The 25,148-nt window shown below is 42.9% G+C and overlaps 1 protein-coding gene across 6 annotated transcripts in view; it reads right to left on the reverse strand.

Annotated features, from left to right (window-relative positions):
- dock4b (dedicator of cytokinesis 4b) overlaps window positions 1–25,148 on the reverse strand; it is a 112,192-nt gene that overhangs the window by 77,752 nt on the left and 9,292 nt on the right. For all 6 annotated transcript variants that reach the window (XM_034578452.1, XM_034578449.1, XM_034578451.1 and 3 more), the window contains exons 2-3: window positions 4,088–4,171; window positions 1,403–1,443 (exon numbers count right to left, since the gene is read on the reverse strand). In XM_034578452.1, the coding sequence (XP_034434343.1) occupies window positions 1,403–1,443; window positions 4,088–4,171 (125 nt within the window). The remainder of the gene's footprint in view (window positions 1–1,402; window positions 1,444–4,087; window positions 4,172–25,148) is intronic.

The raw sequence follows: 25,148 nt of genomic DNA on the forward strand, positions 1-25,148 counted from the left end.
GGCATTCTTCTCTGCAGCTATTTGTCATGCTAATAGTTTATTGATCACATTAAATTGTCAACAATCAGATTGTGAGTTTGCCTTTCACAAATGAAGAATGCAGCCGGGTCAGAGGCGTTCAAAACAACAGGATAATGGCCGTAACATTCAGATGAGGGGTGGGGCCTGAGTAGAGCATGTAGGAGACAGGGCATGAAGTAAGACTTCCGAACTTTCCACTCTGACAGTGTGTCATGTGGCATTTTACGTATCAGAGAAGATATGTAAAATGCCAAGAGGAACAGTCTCGGACATTTGCCCCTGTCTGGACTTCAGTGCATGTTTGAAAACAGCTTATGAAGGACTGTATCATTTATTATGAACAGTAAACTGTTTGAAAGAACCTTAAATGCAGAACTGGTTTCGACAGCTACCGACTGGAAGTAATTCATATCTTCACACATATGGTGTTTGCTCAACCGAGTAGAGGAAACTTCTGTTCCTGTTAGAGGGGGATTATTGTATCATTCTATTCTTTTCATAAAAATCATGATACAACAATGATAGAGGAAATTAAATTATATAAAGTCTGTTGAGGTCAATTAATGATTTGTGAGAATGGGCCTATTGATGTTGTTAAAAGGGAACTTAACCATCACCTATTTAGTTATATGTAAATGTGCATTTTCTGCGATGACATGTCAATGACAAATGGCTGTTATTAGACAATTTTCCAATAAAGGCCCTGAACGCCCACGTGTTTCAACTCACTGGGGCTGATGAGGCCTCTGCTCAGGTTGAAGCTGTTGTGGGAATTAAATGATGCCAACAACCTCCGCAGAGGCCTAATAACAAGACCAAACCTACGAATAAACCTTATGAACTGTCTAACTGCAGGAGAAGCACAGGTGTTATATGAACATTACCAACCATGAATGGGTGCAAAGAAACTAACAGGCGAGTGACTCAGGCACAGTCTGTGCACGCCCTCACAGCTCGAAATAAAAATTGTTCCCGGGCAAAATAATGCAAAACACGTGTGAGGATGGATCGTGTGCGTGTGAGGTTCAGATCCAAACTGAAGATATGCAGGGATGGAAGCTATAACCACAAGCAGCCGATGAAACACACATGCTGAGCGTTGTTACCAGACTAAAATGTGTGGTTGAAGCGACTGACAAACAAATATGATAACCATCAATAAAAGTTTAGCTGATGAAATGTGTCATTGACGTGTCTGAGGTGATAACATTTCCAGCTGTGGCAAATAATGATGGCCCTGAGGGAGACTTTTAGTTTGAAATCCTCGTTTCTGTTTTCAGTTTATACAGCATTCATTAAAAAGTAGAGTAAGAGTTGAATTGGTGTGTATGACAAAACATGCAAACACACACACACACATGCAAAGAGTTGTTTAACTCACCTTGATATTAGGATTCTTCAAGATGAATCCTCGGTACCAGCCTGCAGAGAAAAAAGCACCACTTTAATTTCAAGTATGTCACTATAAATATTGCACCAGAGCCCGTCTGATATTGATTTTCGGCGGCCGATTCTGATATTAGGGACTGAAAATGTTCTGATACTGAACTTTTGATTAACGTAAACTGTTAAAAAATAAATGCACATCTTTTCTGCATTGTTCACTCTGTAAAATAAAAGCCTTCATATTGCAGAATCAAGGCCGATATATCTGCCCATTTTTATTCAGAGAGAGGCATCATGTGTGTTTTTTCTGTGTCAGAGCTAAATGTTGTTAAATAGCAACTTGTTTTATCACAAGCTGTGTATGTAGTGACCACAAGCTAATGCAACGAAGAATAAATAGACACACAAAGCCACTGCACGCTCTGTAAACCTCACTATGACATGTCCTCTCGCAGGTGAGGAGAAACACAGAAGAAGAAGTGTAAAAGCTGTGGCTTGCATACGCTCACACATTCCAATCTTAGCTCAAGCCAAATTAGTACGTTCTTGACGCTTCAGCAAATCCCAACACTGACTGCAACAACCTAATTTAATTACAATGGAGGCTTGGAGCTCATGCTTTTTCCCCAAACATGTGATATAAAGCTCATTCCATGGTTCCAGTCATTGAAAGTCCCACCAGATAACAGCACTCGCTAAATAGCTCAAATGTATTGGATGAGTCTAATATAGCAAAGCATCTGTGACTAAGGCAGTGTTTTTCTGATTTGTTTCGAGACATGCACAGTTAGAATAGCATCTCGTAATGTGTCTGGGTCTGCGCTGTGGAACGTAAGCTCAGTATTTCCTAGATGAGTCAATTTTTCAGTAGCAGAGGTCAAACGCTGTGGTAGCTCTCTGCAAGGTTTTTATGTGGGTCAAGGAGGGAACACATCTGCAGTAGATCAGTAGGTTGTAAAAACTGATCAATGTTTAAAAGCAGTTATTCTCAACCACAGGTTCAAACATATACACTACGGCAGAGTTTTTCCTACAAGATAGACAATATTCCTGGGACTCCCTTATGTACAGTGTGTCCCTTGGAATATTTTGACAGAGCCGTTTTTGACACTACTACTTAGTCATGTGAAAGAACAACATAAGATAAATGTCTTGGAAAGATATCAGACATGTTTCAAGAATATATCAGGATAATTTCAGTGGATGAAACTTGTCGTGGACCCCCAGTCACTGCTGTTACGTGACATGTGTGTGATGCTGATCTTAAATCAATATTATTTTCACAGAAACCAGTAAACGACCTCCTCCAATAGGCCGAATGACAGTCTGAGGTACAATACTTTCACTACACTTACTACAAGATAATCTGCACCTTGGAAGGTGTTGGAAAATCTCAGTTCTAATGACTTCCAACACTGTTAACATGTGGACGAGAGGCTCAAACACAGAGGAACATAGTTACCACATGAGCGTAGACAGGGTGTCAATAAATTGTCATACGTGGCCTACACGTTTCAATTGTATAAAAAAATGATGTAATGTTCTAAATACTGTTCTAAACAACAGCACAACTTAGAGCTCAATGACAGGTCAGGTCAAAAATGAATTACTGGGGTGTGTTTTCAGACAGGAGCGACATGTTGAAGTCACCTTCACTCAGAATGCTCCTGTGTTTTGACGTGTCAACAGTGTCAACACGAGGTAAAGTCATTAGTCTGTCTCCTGTGTTGTCAGCAGCCCACCTCTCAGCGTCCTCACTGCTTTTGCTTCTGCTGCTGCTGGCAGGATTCACATTTTGTTCCTGCCTTCTAGGCCAAGCATTCCACTGGCTGTGCTATTGTATACTTCCCCTTTTACCGCAATATCACATCCCTCAAGCTGGCAGGCTGCACGACTGCCTGACTTACTGCCTGATGCTCTCAGTGGGAGCGTGGGCTTCTGCCTCTGAACAGGAAGTGAGACGGAGTGTGTCAAAAGCTCCGGAAGAGGGAGGTGTGCGTGTGCGTGTCAAAGGTCAAGGACAAAACAATTATAAGAAATCAAAAACTCAAATTTGATCCTCTAATGCATTATGATCACCACTCTTGCTCCTTTCTAAAAATGTAATATAATCAAAATCATTACTTAAATCATTTACTCTCTGATACAGAAGGAGAAAGAAAACATTAACATACATGGGGAGAGACAGTGAAGGAGAGTGAGAAAGCATGTGTAGGAGAAAAACAGACACTGTGTGGGCAGGAAGGCGGGAAACGCAGCCAGCCCCGTGGTGCAGGAAATGGTTACAAAGGTGAGTTTCCACAGGCACGGTGCTGCTCACTTTGTGTGCACGCTCCACCACGACGCGCCTCAGTAAAGAGTGTGAGAAGTGTGTTATCTCAGTGGAACCCCACCAGGTGAAGTTACAGTAGTTGCACTCATGGTTGCGTGCTTAAATCTGTGGATCAATGTATGTGTGTAATGAGTGTGAACAAGTAACCGTGCACAGTGTGTGTGCATGCCTGTACCTATTATGTGTGAAAGCTTTCACATGAAAAGTGTGTCAGTGCCCCCTCACTTCTCTCCTCAATTGAAGGCAGTTACTTTTATTATATGTACGATTCTATTACGTTTCATTTAGTTTCCTCACATAAAGCAGCTAATTGTAGGGTAACATACAAATACTAAATGTGCAACGTACCTTCACATTTCTCCAGGATCTGCACTGTGTCTCCAATCTCCAGTGGGAGGCCATGCTGGACAGTCCCCCGGAAACTGGCCAGCACTGCAACGAGAAGAGGCACAAAAAACACCCACGTGAGGTTTTGTATTTTTTGTTAAAATGTTCGAGCTCGGTTATGTAGCGTCAGCAAAAGGTCCTAAGCCAGAATAAGTCAAAGATACAAAACAAAATGCTAGATGAAAAAATAACTTTGAGAGAGGAGGTGCAATCAATATTCTGTGTAGGTGAAGTAAAATGAAAGCTTATAAAACATCCCTGCTCTTCTGCAGAAACTCAGAACTGCAGTGATACACAAAGTATGCATGAATACATTCAGACTAACACGGAATAAACGATGTTGACCTTCTATTTAAAGAGTATTTTAAGTAAAAAAAACATAAACCTTCTAAAGGGTTGTGAGGACAGACACATTGATCCAAACATTTGCGTTTTGCAGAGATGCAGCACAACTCCTTGCATCCTGAACACAAACACATGGGTTAAACACGTGGAGGGAACAGCCTGCTATCGAGTCATCCTCAGCCAACCCAGGGAATCCAGGGTTTAGGTTTCTTGACCCATACACGTGACTAAAAGATATCTTTGACACGGAAACACAAGGCTTTTGATAAACTGTCCCAAAATATAGTTAAAAGCTGGAATGCTGCAAACTGGAAGTGGGACACTGGTATTTTCCATGTGCCTGACCATGCACTGGTCATTGTGGTTCAACGACATTGTAAGGAATTAGTGTGATTGTAAAATCTCAGCAATGACTGAAAAATAAAGATGATATAATAACTTTGGAGAAAATGTGACCAATTTAACAAAATAACTTGTTTTTCAATTTAACTTCAGCTAATATAATCACTCATAATAATGTTATTTTGTAGATTGAGGATTGCATAAGGTAAAGATACATGGAGCTGGAGAAGAGATATGAGAACCATTTCTTTGTGACCCTGTCTTTCCAAAAAGTTAAAACTTCATCAGCCCAAATCCAAGATGCATGAACTTTGGTTCCATACATTTCTCATATGACCAAACCAGCACGTCAAGTAATGTGTGGCCCAAAAGTTGTCGGCTGAGATTGAAGATTATACAGGTTTTGAATAAATGTTGAATGAAAAATGAAAAACCTGAAATATAAAGGAGAAGAAGTAAAGAAGCAGGGGCAGTGATGCTGAGGGTCCATTAGCATTGAGTGGTACATTGAGCCGTGAGAATGTAATAGTCATGAGCAGAGAGTGTCAGCTGACAACTCTTCATGTAGCACTGACACACACACACACACACACACACCGTAGCCTGATGCACACACACAAGATGAGTTAACCCACACACTTAAACCTACATGTACACACCAATATGTCAACTGCTGACCTCTGACGGCCATTTACACACACACACACCAACACACACACTGTAGAAATGTCTACACAAGCTCTTACACAGGACTCACACAAGTGGCCTATTTAAAAAAGCAATGTATGCGAGCACACATGGACCCACAGAGACATGCATTCACACATGGACACACACACACACACACACACACACACACACACACACACACACACACACACACACACACACACACACACACACACACACACACACACACACACACACACACACAGAGGGAAAAGACAGCTTCACTCGGATTTGGATTGGAACCATAAATATAACAAGAGTCCCTGTCATGCAGAACTGAGAGGGATCCTGTCACAGCTGGAGTGTGCAGAGAGGATTTCATCTCCTCTGCCTGCAGGGATTGTCCAGTGTACCTGAATGCACCGTTCCAAACAGCAATGAGGAAATTACCCCCTCGCTGGAAAGGGATTTTATTTAATCCAAAACAGTTTAAGGACAGTGAGATGCACCCAGAGACCATGAGTGCAGGGACTGTGGACACTGAGGTTAGGTTTCATGGACTGGAGAGCAGATAAAGATGCTGCATTTGAAGACACACCGTTCTACACTATTCAACGAATCCAAAACAGTTGAGTTGGCTTCCTTGGGGACATGGCTCCAGAGCTTTTAATTTGAAAATCCCCCAAAATGCAACCCCTATTTTTACTTCACTATTGTATCAGAAGCATTTACTGAATATTCCTGGTTTCAAACAACAACAAAAAAACATTTGACCTTTTGTGTTGGGGAATTCGATTTTGGGTGAAATTTCTTAAAATTGCTGTTCCTACTTTACAAAATTGCTTTGATAAAAACTGTTAGATACAGTTTTAATAAACCGCAGCACGTTGCACTTAAAAGAGCCGCAAATCAGAGGTTGACTGCCAGAGCACATTCAGCTGAATTACCCACCCACCCACTCTCTCATGTTGACATTGGGTCTGCTGATGAAATAAAACGGCAGCTCGACCCCTCTGTGCTGCCTGTTACGCTATAAATGTGTGTGTGTGTGTGTGTGTGTGTCTGTGTTAGTCTGCGTCCTTTTGCATTTCACGTTGAAGCTTCGCCCAACTCCTTGTTATCCCTCAAGCTGCAGAAACACTATCTCTACAAGGGATTTGTCACAAGTGTCACATCTGACTTTGTAATTCATTCAAAGAGCAACCACTTGCGCACACACACACAGTGAAACACAAAACTTGGCCACTTTCTGGATTTCATTCAAAGCCCAATCACTCACGCACACACCGTAGCAATCACAGCAAACACACTTATACTCACTGTGTGCCCAATGCATGAATTATCCAAGTGACTTTCCCAGCTGCAGTGAACTAAATTATTCAGTTGCGAGTCGCCTTTCTTTCTTTCTTTCTTTTTTTTGCTGCTGTGAAATGAAAGCTTCCCGCCTGTCGATCCACAAGCCAGCTGCTGTCTGTTCGTCTGTCCCTAACTGCCTGTCATCCGTCTGGCTCGGACTGTCTTGTCCGTCAACATGCTCGGACTGGCCAACAGCCGAGGAGACGGGAGAGGTGTTCACTCTTGAGGGAATTGATTTGTTGTTGTTTTGCCCCATTTGCCTTGATTGCAGGGTGTAAAAAGGGTGGAAAAGACGTCATTTATGGCTGTTCGATCACACAGTTGACACAAAGTACAAAATCCTATAAAAAAAATCCAAAGGTCACACAAACGTGGCAAGTCTCAGTGGATGCAACGAACGCCTGGCCAATTTGTTGATTGGCCAATAAAACACACTGATGTGAGCCTTTCATGGACATATTGGTATCTGTGTCTATGTTTGCAGATGTGTGCCAATATCAAAAAACGATTTGGATGTATGTTAAAATTGTACATTGAATTTATGTTCCGATACCAGCATCGTAAATGTCTCAGATAATAATGAAAATGCTGGGTTGGGCAATGGAAAGTACGCAAATTATAGCACTACTAACAGGCCATACAACATTGAAAGTTACATTGTTTTAAATGCACAGGTATCAGAGCAGAGTCTAGGTACTGGAATCAGTATCGGGGTATCGGAACATTTAAAAAAAGCGATGGCCCGCAAAGATCCATATTGATTGAGCTCTAGATGCTACTGGTGCATGAATATCCTTTTGCGAACACTGCAGACCTGATAAAACTTGGATAAAATTAACACACACACACACACACACACACACACACACACACACACACACACACACACACACACACACACACACACACACACACACACACACTATTGAATGCGTTAGACCAAGTTTTTCCACATGATCAACATTTCAACAACCAAATGGCAAAACTCATGTCGTTTTAGAGACACAAAAATCCCCACAGTCTGATTCTATGCGACACCAGCCCACTGGGTCATGGCGAGGACGCTGCTATTCTTAACCAGACCATCATCCCTCAAATAGACTTTACACAAAAGGCGGTAGCCCGGAAGAGCAATGTACACACGGATAACGGACAGAAGCACGCTGACGAGGAGCCAGAGAGGCTGGGTAAGAACAATCCACGCTGTCAATTTCCTCGAGAGAAAACGAGGGATGAGGGAATAGAGACTGACAGAAGCATCAACAGAGGAGAAGAGAGCAGTTACAGAAGCTAAAATAATACTCAAGAGGGTTTCTGGCGGAGCGTTAGTGGTTTGACACTGATGCGTTGTGTCACTGGGGCTTCACGGGGCAGCAAACATATCCATCACTCCACTTGAGAATGCCACCAAGAGATGATGGTGCAGAGGTCACAGTTGGCACAAAACAAGGACCAGCACTTGAAACAGTGAGGTTAAATCACAATTTTAGTCAAAACTTATTTATTGAAGTACAATACAAAACACTTTAGTCAGAAAAATATCAAACGTATACATCTTTTGTTGAAAAAATGTTGTTTTCCCTTTTTCCCTGAAGTATCCTGCACACACTCAGTAGAGCGCTAACCTCCGCTAGGCCCAACACTCCCATTAAATTCAATCACACATCACCAAATTACACAGACTCATAAATCTCAGTTCCCGCTACAAGTTCAATTTTTTCCCTTCAATATCCAGAATTATTCCCAAAGAAAACTGTGAAATTGTCTGGATTCTGGATCTAACCCACTGATCCAAATCCACACCGAAATTGCATCGCATCCTTCCACCAAGTTTCATGGAATTCCTACTTGCTTACAAACAAACAGACAAACATACAAAGCAACCAACAAACAGATGGACAGAGAACATAACCTTCTTGGCAGGAGGTGATTATTGCAAACAGTGCTAGCATCATCTATAATGAAAACAATAACTTGTTGCAGCCATAACCAAGATATCTAACCCAACTGCGCTGAGAGCAAATAGTCTATTTATCAACTGACAGCAACTGTGTCCACATGGGGACTTGAGGTCAGAGGTTGCATTTCGATCTCTGTAATGCACTCTCACCTCTCTCTAATCCATTTGTGCTCGATTCGGCGCTTGCTGGTTTGCGAGCGCATCGAACCAGTCGAGATCCCTTGAAAGCCTACTGGCTTGGATTAGGCTTACATGTGTTTTAGGCTGCCACTTGGAGTCGTGGCCTGTCAGCCCGCGTTACGTTTGGTTTGCTCGTCGCTCCGTCTAAGCTTCTTACGAGGGCAAACACTGCCACGAGCCATGGGTAAAGAGAACGCCGAGCCTCCTCCTTCAAGAACACACCGCGCTCCTTCAAAACAGAAACGGCTGAGTGACGCAGGTACAGCCTGCGATGAAAGCTCAATGTTGTGTTGCTGCTAGACTCTAATTTATCGAGACCTCGCCTTTAAAGTAAGAGAGAATAAGCATGAAACAACTGATTTCTATCTCAAAGCCCTAAAAAAAATGTTTTTTTCACCAAATCGAATTCCGTTCAAAGCACTCAGTGTGCTTTCTAACCTCATTAGCCTGACCCTTTCTTCTCCCCAAATGATCTGACAATGATTCACGTGTGTAATCCACTCCCACATGTTAATTATACAGCATTTATATCATTAATATGCTAATCTGACAACACGGCAACTGGTGGAGCTCCACTGGCCTCCACCGCTGCCAAATGTAAGGATCATGAATATTTCATTGGTGTGTGGGAATATATGTGTGAGTGTTACGAAACGCGCACAGTCACACATGCAAATGCACATTTCTGAGGATGCTTAGATTCAGGGGGGAAAAAAGATGGATGGGTTGATTCTGAGGAAGGCAAGAGAAGTGATAAACGGAGGGGAAGTGAAAATCTGTTTTTATCCTGTTTCTTTCTCTCTAACACACAGACGCTCTTCACTTCCTCTCGCAGAACATTCTGCATCACACTGTCCAGAAGCATTACAGTCAGTTGCCAAACCAAAAACTGCCTTTTATTCCAGCAATGTGACTAAAACATTCCTGCTGAGACCAAAACCAGCTCAGCTATGTTTTCACTTAGCCAACTTCATGGACACTGTTTTCCTAATCAAAGGCTTCAGCCATTTTTATTTCTATGTGGTAAAGAAAAAAGAAAATAAGCTAAAATTCCTCCACGTCATGCCTTAATACTGTATGTGTCCCACCACCTTGTAAATTTAAGCCAGCGAGAGGGTGAGTGTGGTTAGCAACACACAAGGACACACTCACGGATCTTGTACAGTAAGAAAACCCAAACCACAGAGACGTGTTTATGCATATATATGGAGCGCACACATGCAGGCACAAACTCACAAGAGTGTGACGGAGCAGAGGAATTATCTGACAGCTGTAGTGTCGCTAAAAGACATTAAGTCAGCGTGTGTGCACTCTTGTGCATCTGCGAAAAGGGGATTTTTCCGGTTGAGCTTGGGAAAAGGCATTTGAAAGCAGGGTAATCAAAAGGGGTCGGCGACAGGAAGTCGAGAACATGCAGGTATCTGAAGGCATAGCGGTGCTGAAAGGGCCTTGTACAGGAATCAACTTGGCAGTTGCTGCACACAGAAACAGACGAAAACACACGTGTGGATGTAAGGGTCTGATAGGCAGCACAGACAAAAGCCAGGCTGGCGGAATCACCCAGGAGGAACGGCTTTCATTTCGCCTCCTCCATCTCCATCGCCGGCCCGCCAGGTTCCTTTTGCCGCCTTTGTATGTGCAGAGAAGCACCATCACAAAACCGCTCACTAGCAACAATAACCCCTCGTTCGAATCATCCCGCCGGAGCAGAACCTTTCAGAGCGGAGTTGGGTGAGGAAAGTTATTATGTTTTCTTTTTTTTTTAATAGCTGCGTGACAAAAAGTGCGGCTCAGGCCTCAATAACATTTCAGCAATGTCTCAGTGTCAGATACTGAATGTGGAATCCTCTGCCTAACTATCAGACTGGTGAAAGAGCTCTAAAGCAAATACAAAGTGTGCAGGTGAGATGCACAGCCACTTATTAAAAAGAGAACGTGTCTATAAACTGCTATGAACTCCTGCTGCTTTCAGCTCCGCATCTCCGCCAACACGATGATCACTGAGGAGACTGCTGCTGTAAACACATCCACGCACGCAGATACACACTGAGTTTCTCAATTTAACATAGAAATAAAGAAAAAGCACAGTCTTTTTATCCCAATAGCTTTTTCATTAGGATGTTTACTCAGGGTGTAAATTTTAAACTTTTAAGACCACCTGAAAAGTAAGAACAAATTTGTGATGGAAATACGCACGAAATACGCACGAAAAGTGAAAATATATACACATTTATGTTTGTTAGAATCCATATATATTAGGTTAGAGACATTTTTTGCTGTGAACTTTAGCAGTGACAGGCCTAAAATAATAAAGACCCAATCCAATCTGAGTCTAAGACATTTTAATACTTTTTAGGAACCACCAGGAACCTGGTTACAAGCCAAGACTTGGTTAGCTTTTTGCTTTATTCATAAAATACAGAAACACAAACCTTCAGTCTGTCCTACTGGCCTGAGCAGGAGAAATCATAAATGACCAAGATTAAATAAAAATATAGGTCAGTGCGATAAAACCTCACTTCATTCGCAGACATTAATCTGACGCGTGTGCGCGTGCACCTAGTTTCAAAGCTAGCTAAATTGCGGCATTAGATAGCCCACTGCTGCCGAAGTAGAGATGTGATAATTATTATAATCCTCTTGGGAGGTTTTATCTCAACCATATAAATGTGTCAGATTTCCCCTCTTGTGTAGAATTGTAATATTTCTGTCTTTGTATCTGTGATATCTAAATAATTAAGCAGTGAAACGGCGGAAAAACACTTCTTTATCCCAATCATCCTCTTTAATCCTATTTTACAGAGTTCATGTCTTTTGTAACTCAGGATGCTGCAGGATAGTATAAGGGAAACTTCACCTCCTGGGAATGGGTTGAATGTAATTCTTGCCCCCCCCCCCAAAAAAAGTGGTGACTTGACATCAACTCTCCCTGGAGGACAAGATGACCATTGCCAAGTTGCCACCAGCTTTTAATTCCAGTGTATTTATGCCTGTTAATAGACCCTCAAGAGTTGCTATATGGCTATGTGTTAGTGATGATCATGGAAATGAAAAATTTGTTTTGTTACATAAGTAAAATATTGAGTGCTCAACAGGTTGCACCTGCAGTGGGTTGGGGTATAAATAACAGTTCCATTGTCCTATATTTTAGGACAATGTGCCTCCACATCCTCCCACTATCCAGAAATGAAGCCAAACTATCCTGGATACAAACGCTGACATATTGCTTATATGATAGTAATAATCGCAAAATAAATTTCATCAATAGCAATATAGTAAAAATGTCCAATGCATGTTGATGTATTGCTTATGCATCGTGCAAACACAGTGAGGAAGTGTAACACATCGTTGGTTGTAATCTTCCACCTCAGATTTTTTTATGATTCTCTGATAATATGAATATTTTCATCTTGATAATAGTTTCAGCCACATCACCCAGTCCTACCAACTTGTGGTGACTTGAGGTTTCTGTTAAAACCAAGACCTCAGACTGACAAAAGCAGCCATCATCTCCCTCTGATAATCTTAACACTGACGACGTTGAGCTGCAGTGTGTTGATTTTCAGCAGCAGTTGAACTCACACTGGTGCCTTCCCATCCTCCCACCCTGCAGAGAGGAACACAGAGCGGGGGGGAAGAAAGGCTCAAATATACACAGCAAGAGGAAAGGAAAGGTGTGGGTGAGGCCAGAGATAAAGCTGCAAGAAAGAGATACTTGTAGAGAGTGAATGATAGAGGCTGAACAAGAGATAAGTGGAGAGTAGGATGCAGCTTCCACTAACCAAACGGAAGAAAGATAGAAGAGAAACTACTGCTTTTCTTCTTCCAGGTACAACGGTTAAAAGCAGGGGGTGTCAAGTGAAACCCATCGCATCGATCGGTCTCTCGTTCTGACTCAAACCACAACCTCTCGCCACATCCTCTCTATTCTCACTCGACCATCCGTCCTTCAGAGAAGGGGATGTGTGACTCACATCAATCTTTACTTCAGCCTCTCGTGAATCAAATTACAGATTATGCTCTTCAGCTGCGCACACACACACACACACACACACACACACACACACACACACACACACACACACACACACACACACACACACACACACACACACACACACACACACACACACACACACACACACACACACACACACACACACACCATGTTGCATGCGTCGCTTCCAGCAAGAGTATTAAATGACATCAGGTGATAAAAAGACATCACATGACATCAGTGCAAAAGATCCTCACCCACCACCAATGCAAAAAAAAAAAGGAAGAAAAACCCCCCATAATTTCATTGCTTCGGGCTGCAGCTGCCCAAACAGCGGTCAGGTCCACATTGACGATGAGGAAACCATGATGACAAAATGATGAAACTAAATCCAGCAAAAGCAGCATCTGTAGTTTTATCTTGAGGAGCTGGTCGACCAAAAAATACAAAATTGAAGGTGTAACATTTATATGAAAAAGGTAAAGTGAGGGAAAACGCTTCTCCAAAGTGAAATCAAGTGGATTCTCTCAGCAGAGCAGGTACAACTGGGATAATGGCTTCCTTTATTTGTGTTTAGGTGTCTGTCAAGAGACTTGGAGAAAGCTGCAGTGTCGCCTGCAACCAGCCTCGAGCTTGTGTACTGTACAGACAAAATGTGATTTGTGCTGAGTGGGGAGCAACGGGAAGGCAAAGACAGAAAGAGACAGAGAGCAAGAAGGTGAAGGACAGATAAAGACGGCAGAACAGTGAGAGGGGTGATCAAAAGCAGCAGACAGAGACGACAGAAACTAGGAGAGACAGAAAGAGTGAGTGAGGGAGAGAGAGAGAGAGAGAGAGAGAATCAAAGAGATAAGTAGATGTCGGCTCTTCCTTATCTCGCTCCACTTCACTTTGTTTGCTGCTGTACTGTTTGTCGGCTCCCTGTCAGCTCGCACACAGGTACAGGCCGACAACAGCAGGGCCGGCGGTCAGAGGTGTGGACGAGAGCAGCGAGCTAAAACCACACGGCCGCGGAGAGGACAGAGAAGAAGAGACGGCTGCACGATACAGATGAATATCTGATAACAATAAGATATGAAGTGAAGGACTTGTTTAAAGATGTAACGGTGAAGGGTTGAGGTTTTTAAAATAAATATAGTATTACTGCACCGATAATGCATTTTCCACCAATCAAACACTTCACAAGTCCCCAGATTCTCTGTCAGTTTCAACCTTGCTGTGATATTAATGTGTAAAAAGTCACTGATTGCAGTTTTGCTGCAGGCATCGACAACATGTGCAGAAAGAAATCTGACTAATTTACCACTTATTTTCATCTTTACAAACAGACTGACGGTCCTAAGCAGAAGCTATGTCAAAAAATGACATAATGGCGGTGGGAGAAATCAGGAAATGTCAAAGCTCCCACTTGTAAGTTACATATGTGAGTTATGGAATTGATATTTGTAAACATCTGTATGCAGGAAGGAAGCAATAAATAAGTAAGACACTACCATTCCCTCTGAAGTCGGCATCTTGCTACCAGAATGTCAGCTTATGAAATAAAACTTGATGCTAAAGCACACCTGCTTCTTATGCTGCCTAATGATTGTCAGTTAAGTCTAGTGTAGAAGCAAGGATGGGATTTCTGGTTTCCATTAGTTGTCTTTGAGGTTTGATTTCAGATCTGTATTTCCAGTTTAAAAGGAGACATATACCGGTTCATATTTTTAATTTGGGTTATTACTTCAGACTTTGGGCTTTTAATCTTTTCCTAAGCTTAACACACTGTGGAGGAAAGGTGAACAACTGAAAAAGCATAATATCCTCCCTTTAATGTTCATGAGCTGTGTCGAGTTGTCAAGTTTTTTTCTTTCTGCTTCCATTTAATGTGCAGGTGAAGTGTAATTTTCATGCTTTCTTGAGTGAATAAATCAGACCTTGAACTTTGAAGTGGTTTGTTTTCCCCTCCAGCCTTAGGACCCTGCGTGGCCGTGTGCAGCTCAGTGTTTGAAGGATTGTTCTCATTTGCACACTCAGCATGTGTCAGTGTGTTAATGTGCTGGAGTCGTACCATTCGACTCCATTGTATCATATTGGACAGCTGGTGCTTATCACCTCATTAAAAAATATTTCCCCACCCTAGTCTGATTGAAAAGCATATTGTTCTGCACACATTTAGCATCTCAGCATGCATGAGACTACCAGAGAGGTCTGTAGAGACACAAACACACACACACACACACACCCATGTGCACGTTGTTGGCTTGGTGAGCTGGGGGAGGCAGTCCGGCGTCTCTGAATCGGCACTGAACCACAAACAACCGTATGGAGTCTTTCTCCTTTGTTAAACCCGCTGCATTGTTGCACGACACAAACCTGGGAACAAGTTTTTTTTTGTTATTGCATGCAGATGCAGCCTGTTTTGGACACTGAATCGTTGTTAAGGCAACGCGCCGCCCGCAACATCGCCACCAGTGCTCTCAATTGCAGGCTGCGAGCCGTGACACACAAACCCACAGACGGAGGATGAACTTGATAGAACTCCACAGCGCGCACAAATACACCTCCTCTGAGCTAAAATGAAAAGCATTGTTTGGCAGAATGAGAACCATCCGCGTTTCGGTGGCCTTCCGTCTCTATGGGAGCAGATCAACACATAGATGTACTTAGAGGTAATTCTATCATGCATGCTCTCGCTCTCATGCTCTCGCTCTCATGCTCTCGCTCTCATATTTTAAATCTGTGGTACAAAGGTCGGGGAGGAAATTAAAGGGTGCATATCACTGCTTCGCTTCTGTGGAAGCCCACAGCCTGGCCTCTTGCTGTAAATACACTTATACCTTGGTATCTATCAGGTAGCTTAATACAGTATGTTTTTGTACGTGTGCATCTGTGTGTTAAAGTGCACTTTTGTGTGTGTGCATTCATGCCAACAGTATCTAAACAAGCCTAAACCACAGGCTGTGTTATTATCGTCCCTGTGGGCAGGAAAGCTACTGCCTCATCTGATTAGCAACCCTCTGCTCAGGGGCTGCACACACACCCACACACACACACACACACACAAACCCCCACACACACACACACACATAAACCCACACACACACACACACAAACCCACGTATGCAGAGAGAAGAGAAGGAGGAGGTGAAGGGTGAGACTTAGAGTTGGGTCGATCAGCAAGGCTCGGTGGACAGATAAGGTTGAAAGGATGAAGCGCTGCAGGAAGAGTAAGGAGAAGGGACAGTAAAGTAGAAAGAGATCAACTTTAACTTTAGAAGGTGAAGACGACATTAGAATAGTATAAAAGAGAAAATACGTTGGGTAAAGATGCAAAAACCCGAGAGCGAGGGTAAGAAGACTGAACCCCGCACCTAACTGTAAATGTCAGCAGTTAAGCTGTGGGGTTAATATTGACTTCAACCTCTGCAGCCATTTTCATCTCATTACCACACTGGCTATATGTCTTCCATTAGTGATGAGCCTGACCATACATGTCCCTTTGAAGCACAATATCAGTAAGTCATGGACAAATGACCCCATGCTGCTCCGCTAAATGCTAAGCCTCCCAGAAGAGGCAGTAACTAGAGTTCAAAGTAAAAAAGCTGGGAAGAGGGGAAAGAGGCCAGCGTCAATGATAGGGCTGAAGCTAATTGGAGATGTGAAGACAAATCAATCATGATATCACTTGTTTCCATGTCTACTCATAAAAAGTTGGTCGTTCTGGCACCGACCACAAAGAGTCTAATTTAGCCTAGTTTGTTGCAAACAAAGATCAATCGGGGAGAATGAAACAATCGAGACAAACAGATGAGAAAGAGGAGTATCCCACTGGCCCAGGATCCCAAACGCTGTGTAGTCATTATTCTGTATGTTCGCTTCACATCCTGGCCTAGTGGCCTTCATTCGCTTCTCCTCCCAAGGAGATGAAACAAAGGGCCCAGTGACAACTTGAGACAGAGAGACTGTATAAGAGAAGAGACAGCACTGAAGCGTCAGTGAGTGATTCCAGTCAGTGGGGAGTGAATGAAAAGACCCCAGAGTGGATTGTCTGCGCTGAGTTGAAGGGGCTGGCTGCTCGGCGTGGGTCGGGATGTTGGATGTGAGCTCAGGTTAACTGCGTGGGCTCGAGTCACAGGAAGAAGTAGTGACTGAAACGTGCACAGTCACACAAGCAGTACACACACACACACACACACACACAGACAGACAGACGGTCGTAGCCTCAGAGCACAGCCAGGGTTATTGAAGACACTTCACGGGAAGTGGCAGCACGGAGGAACTCTGAAACGCACACGCGCACTCGCACACAGACACTCGTACACACAGTGGATGCACTCAAGGACACACAGATGGCAGGTGCAACACGAATACAAGCCACTGGAGCATACCTTATTAACAGTTAAACCTGCCAGCCAGCCTGCAAGTCACAATAGGAACCCTTCCACAGCCACGAGTCTGTCCGCTCCCCAAAACATGAGGGAAAAGAGCAGCTACGCTAAAAAACTTAAAAAGGGAACTTGCTTATATCAAACATAAAAAACTAACTGTATTTAAACCCAGTGTTATCAGCACAGTGGAATTTTATGACAAACAAAGCAGTGCCAATTAAAACAAAGCACAAGCTACCCGAACCTAATACGCTGACTGCACACAGGGTTTTCCAATCAATGCACTGCTGAAGAGACGTAAGAGTAAAGAAGAGGAAGAGCAACTGAGGCGGGAATGAAGTTAACAAGCATGAATCCATGATGCGCGTACCGTAGACCTGAAAGGTGCCATGGCTCGTTTCAGGATTAATACAACTAGGTGTCAAGATGGAAACAACTGCTTGATGTAACACATTTGGATATATTTATTTACCATACAAAAGAAAACAATTTAGACAAACCTGCCCTTACTAAGGCATCTGCTTCAAAGTTATTTACACAAAAACAAATGCACATTGCAATGTCAAAGTAGTAGGTCGATTTTTCAACAAAGCACCAAGGGAAGTCACAAAATTCAATGTATTTGTAATCAAGTCACTGACTATGTTTAAATGGAAACCAATATTCCGACTATTGACCTTATTAGGAATAAGACATTATTCCAATAGTGGTGTTTACATGAGTTGCTAATAGAACTTTCCATTTACATGTTACAGAGCATAATTTGATTATGACGTCATGACGGCTGATGTTATTCAGCCAGTTTTAAAACCCAAACCTGAAATAGTTGATGTACACTGCTACCTTATAGCATTTTGGATGTTTTCTTTTCTTTCCAAAATTACAAGATAACGAGGGCGGTGAGGGGTGACTTAACCAACGAGTACGACAAGTATGCAATCTGTCATTTAGCCTCAGAATAAAATTAAATGTTTTCATGTGATACTGCTTTCCATGAGCCACAAGATATGAAGAATGAAAGTGTGTGTGTGAGTGTGTCCATGTCGATATTGGCACTTATTTTCATTCTTTCCAATAAAAAAAATACACACTGAAAAAATTAGGGTTGGATTATGTGGCCTGTGGGAATGCCTGTCCTCCTGACATCTGCTATAACTTAGATCAATAATAGATTTCACACACACATTAACACACATACACAAAGGAATATGGCCATGAATTGGGGCATATCAGTAAGGAAAGTGTTGATATACTGTGGGTGCCTCACAAAACACTGCTTTACTGGAAACTACAGCCACAACTGTCAAACAACTGGAGGTTATTGTTTCACGCACAAGCTGTGTGTGTATCAGGGAACTCATTTGCTTTAAGGCTCATTTATGCTCAACGTTAGATGCGTATTGTGCACTTCTTCTGACAGCCTACGGGTACGGATGAAACAGACAAAACAGAGCAGTACCACTGGAACTTGTGGGGAGGCAGTGTAGCCAATAGTTCAAGTGAGACAACTGTCGGCCTTGAGTATGAAATTTAAACAATGGCGGAACAATTTGGTGAGATTTTGCGGGTTGGTAAGTTAGACCACCGTTGTTTTAAACGTGACTGCTTTTGCCTCTTTCTTAAGAGGTACATTGGCACAGCCTCCTCCACTGTGGCCGCGTTTGTTATTGTCAGAAAGTCTCGACTCTGAACTGCCCTCTCGTGGATGTATTGCTCAACAACCATGCCAACGTAAGGAACGCATGGAGGTATGTGGGCAGTGACGATTACGTTATTCCAAACTGACTCTTTTCGTACATAAAGGCAGGATAAATGAGTCTTTACCACGTCTAATGGGTTTCTGTAGGAAATGAAATTTCCTTCCTTCCTCTTGCTTTAGTCACCTTGCATGGAGCTTGCTGTCAGGAAATGCAGGCCTCACAAATAAAAGCTAAAAGTAAACAAGGCGAGGGGGGGGGCTGCAATCTTTAGAATGAATCATGTTGTTGTGCTCTGCACTGTGCTCCACTGTGTGTTTGAATGTATGGCCTGTGTGTGTGTGTGTGTGTGTGTGTGTGTGTGTGTGTGTGTGTGTGTGTGTGTGTGTGTGTGTGTGTGTGTGTGTGTGCGCACATGGTCAAACATTCCAGCCGGGCTAAGGGGTTCAGCTGTCCTCACGGCTATTTTCCCGTGCGCTGCATGCCATTGGTGGATCATGGAGGATTATTCCTGGGGTCGGAGGACTTTGGGCTCGAAAGAAATGAAGAAAAAAAAAAAACAGAACCACTATGGTTTGGATCGGTTTCTTTCGGGAATCAATCTCGGGCAGGAGGGAGTGCGGCGCGGAGCTGTGTTTATCAAAGCAAACCACGTAGGAAATCACAGAGCCAAGAGCTACATCGAGCGAGAGACACAGAGGGACAGAGAGAGTAGCCACTCAAGTCATCTTGCACTATAAAAATAATTAACCGATACTCAACTGTCACAGCAGAAAATCCCTAGTGCCTGCTTTGAATTTCGCTCCAGTTCGAGGAGTTGTTTCACACTTTTCCTTAATCTTGTCCATTACTTGCGACTACAGTGGTGTGAACAAAGAGGCTGCTCTGCAATTTGTTTTTTAATGGCTGTCGTGCTGCCAGGGACCCCGAATGGATGGGATTCACAATTCCCCTTAGATACTCTCCAGATTAAATTGGGAGGAGAAGAAGAAGGAGAAACATTTGCCGTGCACTTTAAGTTACGCGCCGGCTAATTCAGGCTAGGCTAATTCAAATGCAGCAGCGAGACGGAGAGAGCGAGAGTGTCAAGCTGATGGCCATGCTCGGCTAATTTGCTAGTGCTCACAGACAAAATCAATAGAGTGGAGTAAGAAAGTTGGAGGGGGCAATGTCCCAGTTTCCTAATTTAGGTCAGCGACAGTTGTGTGCACCCTCTAAAGCTTTCTGTAATTACATAAAACTAGTTAAAAAGTCTGCAGGAGCTCGGAACTTGAAGAGGGACGCGAGGAAGGAGGGGAGGGAGGGATGAGGCTACAGTGATTAATTTCATCTTTGTTTTACTCCTCCCATAGTTGCGAATGAACACCATCGCACAAAGTAGAAAGGTAGCCTCATTTGCGTGGCCCGTTCAACGCCTGCTGCTCCCCGGGGGATGCAAAGCATAAAGATTCTAATGAGCAACAGAAAGAGTTCCTGAAACACAAACCGGTAGGATACAGACACACACACACACACACACACACACACAGGGACGGGTGCTCTGCCAGCCTTGGCAACTCGGCTCAGAGGAGGAACTCCGTGTGGACCCGGCAATTGACAGCCCATCAACCATCACATTCTGTATCCGTCTGATTCTCTCCGCCTCACTATATCTCCTGCTCCATCTCCACCTCCTTTTTATTTCCCTCTCCCTTCACATTCTCCTCTCTTTCTAGAGTGGTAAAGCCTGGCGCACAGGGTGATTGGGACAGTTGATGCATAAACATGATTAGTGATGCACCGGTGTATCTGCAAACTATTCCTATTTTCAGCTTAAATGGTCAACAACTCGAGATTTACTTAACGAACGCTGATGATGCACAGATAAAGCACATTGCAGTTTATCTAAGCACTTAAGTTATGTAAAACCCTGTTATTTTATCATCTTGTGCACTAATCATCACAATACATGTAAGTGTATTTCCCCGACACAGATGTATGTCGCAATATTACAAATGTAAGTAGGACTGAAACAATCGATTCAAAGAAAATGACAACTTTTTACATCAACTATAAATCGTTAAAGCCCTTCTTTTCTAACAAAAGCTTCAAACATCGCAGTTCTAACATTCCCAATGAGGATTTCCTGCGTCGCTCTGTTTTATATCATTAACTATGGGTTTTATGAATTTTAAGATAGTATTCAGCAGATTAGTCAATCATGACAATAGTCAGTGTTAGCAGCCCTGAATGTGTATATTTACATAACAATGCAGTCACTAATACTTCTTTAATAACGTCTGAGTTGGAATAAACACTATAAACAATAAAGGAAATGGATTCCCTAAAAAATATTCCAAGCACAATGTTTTATTACATCACAAAAGTTGCAAAGGCTTTAATATCACAGCTACGTAAGTAAAACAACAAACATCCAGGCAGGATTTATTGCCTTATTTATTATTGGTATGAATTTATAAGGACAACAGAATAAAAATGTATTTATATATTTTCTTTTCTTCATGTTGAAAAGTCAGCTCGGCCACACCTTCAACCTGAACCTATAATGGTCTCCAGCTTCTGACAGTGATGTCTGTCAGCCACGAGCCACCCACACAAAGCTTCACCTATCAGCTGATTATATTGAGGTTCAATTTGTAGATGGTTAGAGCTCAGCAAAGAAGGAAGGATTAATACGCTGCCTGACAGGATGTGCTCACAGTGGGCAGGAGATGTTTATTTTACAACTATACCCAGCGGATGTTATGAATTATCAGGGGGCAGCCTAGAATCATCAACAAATATTGCAAAATTAAATTTAGGTATATTTAAGGCCTAAAATAGCAATTGTTTTGTCTGCAATCACACTGCAGTATAAATTATATAATATGCATACATGGGCATTAGGAAAATCAACAACATAAAACTAAACCAACAAAACACTTGCATAGCTTGCCTGAAAACATTACCTTCGAAATATGTTCTCATATTCTGAAGTATTTAGGTAAAATCATAAAATGATGCACAGTAAGAGACCACCCCATACTGCTTTATTCCTCGGGGACTTAAAAGCTTGCCTGTAATATTTCTATCCATTCCAACAGCTATATGCCAGAGGAGCAGACACAGCCAGCCACTGTCACCCAGTCTCTATCCCTAGGTGGTGGTTACAGTAAGGTTACTAGTGCACTAGGATAGACTGTGCAAAGAGGATTATGGCTGCTGTCCAGATGAGGGTCCAGGAGGGGGGGAGCTTACAGGTGACGCATCACCAATGATGATGCCTGGAAACATCCCCCCCCCCCCCCCCCCCTTGCAAATCAATGGCCTGGATGCATGCCCGTTCAATCGCTACCATTACCACACTAACCTTTGAACTCAATACAAGCTGGAGGAGATGCCACTGCTGAATTCTACAACATGTCAAACTGAGCACATCCATGTACCTGCAGATATTGTGATACAGTAAGAACTGGATTGTACATGTGTAGTCCAGGTCACCATCCGCTGATCAAAGGCGTCTTCAAAAGGAAACAGCTGCACTTTGGTTTGGTATCAGAGGCCAAAGAATATTTCCTTTCCTGCTTCGGATAACCACAGATAACACCAGCATCAGCAGCCGCTTTAAAACATATGTTAAAAACGTGTGCAGTGCAGCATGCTCCATTTGTGCATCAGTATTTTTAGCATCCACACACTCATTATGTCAGCACGGTGCAGCAGAAGGCCTGAGCTGCTTCGAGTGAAGTGAAAGACGGACAGGGAGGAAGCCGGGCCGCGATTCTGCCTCAGCTCGGACAGCTGCTCAGGCATGATCCTCCATCACATGTATCCTGGCAGTGAAAAGCGTGTTCTGCTCTTCGCTACTCAAATTAAGTTTATTTTTCAAGGGAGATGGAAGGGGAATATGCCTGGTTTCACTGGCGTAGCTGTGAAACCAGCCTGCTCCCGAGGTGCCGTGTAAACAAAGCTGAGAGGATGGGATTCATGTTTCAAAGAAAAAAGTCATAAATCACAGATGCTAAGCTATCCTTCTCACCAGTCTTTCAAGTCAAATCTAATGAAACAACATGAAAGCATCTTACTTCAAGCTCAAAGTGCTCAAAGACTGAAAGATGATACTGGGCTTGGTGATGACCATCAAGGTCAAAAAGCATCCAGTGACAGGTCATTAGGCTTAAGATAAATAGGTAGGGGGATACGTGATACAAAAAGAGATTTCCATTATTGATCCATTAACAGCGCAGAAAATACTTCCTGTTGAGCTGTGATGCTATTTCTGATGTCCTTGGGAACGAAATGGAAACCACCACAATCTCAATGTTTTTACTTGACCAACAAAACCATTTGTAGTCAAAGGGATCCTTTGCAATAAACAGCAGTAAATGTGGGCATTTTCTAACCAGCTTCTGTACTGTTTCCATGCCAGCGTCTGTATATTTTATCTGAGGCCGGCTCTCAACACAAACTGCTTGTTAACAAGAATAGCCAGGGGCCTCACAAGGTATGAGAACCATCCGCTGAGGGAAGCCACTGCAGGATCGCAATTTGTGCTCATGTTGTGTACATAGCTATCATACATAGCAAAACATATTCTTTGCGTCATCTCTTCCGCTGCACTGAGCCGACAGCCCGGGGTGTCAGTTTGCCACCGACGGCCCGACCTAGGGCTTTAACACGCTAAACAAAGGCTGCCACAGTGGGGAGGGTTTCCTTCGCATTTCCCCTCCTGCCCCCACACAAAGGGGATCCATTTCAACCACTTTTAGCAGCGCCACTTTCCGCTTTTAGTTCTTCAGACTCCCTCCCCTGAGGGTATGACTGGTTGATGGAGGGAAATAAAAGGCACCAGGTGGATGCTTGGAGAGGGATTAGGCTTGTGGCAAACAGGGGGCACTCAAGCCAATCCCACTGTGACGGGATGTTGTCTGTTTTTGGTAGCGCCTGTTAGAGAGAGAAGAAACTGATACTTGAGCCGGGAATGTCTGGTTTGATGATGTGTTGCTTCATGCGATCTGAGAGCTGGTGCAGCATATATGCTCTCATGAAAGGAAAAGTTTAATATACCTATTCATTTTCCTGCCAAGAGAGATGAGAAGATTCATACTAAAGGCTATAGCCATCAAATGGTTACTGATGACTAAGCCTGACAGTTTTTATGCTTAGCTAACCCAACCATCTGCTTGCTCTTGCTATATATTTTGTATATCGACATGAGTGGTATCAATCTTCTTATTTAACTCCCCACAAAAAAGCAAACAATCTTGTAATAAAAAAAAACACATTAAATGTCTATTGTATTTACTTGCAGTTCTTTTAGTAAAATGGTGGGAAGAGGAAAAACCCAGCCCAAAAGGAATGCCCGATGCCAGTTGTAGAAATGGAGGACAAACAAAGCAAATAAACCCTACAACGCACTGCGACGCCAAACTTTGGTGTCGCTGGAAGAAGGCTGAAAAGGCCCCATTCAATCAACGATGAGAGGCAAGAAAGGGGGAAGACACTTGGTTTTCTCCCCTCAGACAAACAAAACTTCAAATGATCCAGCAGCTCAGATGTTTGAGGGGGTGGGGGTTATTGATTCAAGATTCAAGCATTTAACTAAGAAATCTGTTTCTGTCCCTGCGTGGTTTGAAGGCTTTCCTCTTAACTGGATAAACATCCCAAATAGGAGCATTCCCCGCTGAGAGGCTGGGTTGAAGAGAGGAGTCGTAAGAAGTGAACTGGGTCGCAGTTGGAGGTTTAGTCAACCTGATGAATTAAACAGATTCTGTGAGGCAATAACACTCTACAACACCCACACAATTAATTTGGGAGTTCACAAGAATCATTCAGCGGGGAAAAACCAGTCAGTTTTCCGAGTAATTATATATTGGAGCTTTGTCGCTGAGATTAGAGTAAATCTGGTTTCAGAGTTGTAACCCTGTTCTTTTGCCCCATAAATCTAAATGAAGAAAAACCATTCCATCCTATAAGTTATTCTACTATAAAATAAAGCCATTTCAATCAGCTGAGCAGTCTTGCATTCAAAAAAATCAATTGCAATTGGCCTGAACACTTCAGTCTGTTGGAGGCGTGACGAAAGCAAGCGAGGGAGCAGCAGCGGGCTGCAATGAAAAGCCCT

The sequence above is a fragment of the Hippoglossus hippoglossus genome, chromosome 23 (genome assembly GCF_009819705.1).
Source record: "Hippoglossus hippoglossus isolate fHipHip1 chromosome 23, fHipHip1.pri, whole genome shotgun sequence".
Classification (NCBI taxonomy): Eukaryota; Metazoa; Chordata; class Actinopteri; order Pleuronectiformes; family Pleuronectidae; genus Hippoglossus; species Hippoglossus hippoglossus.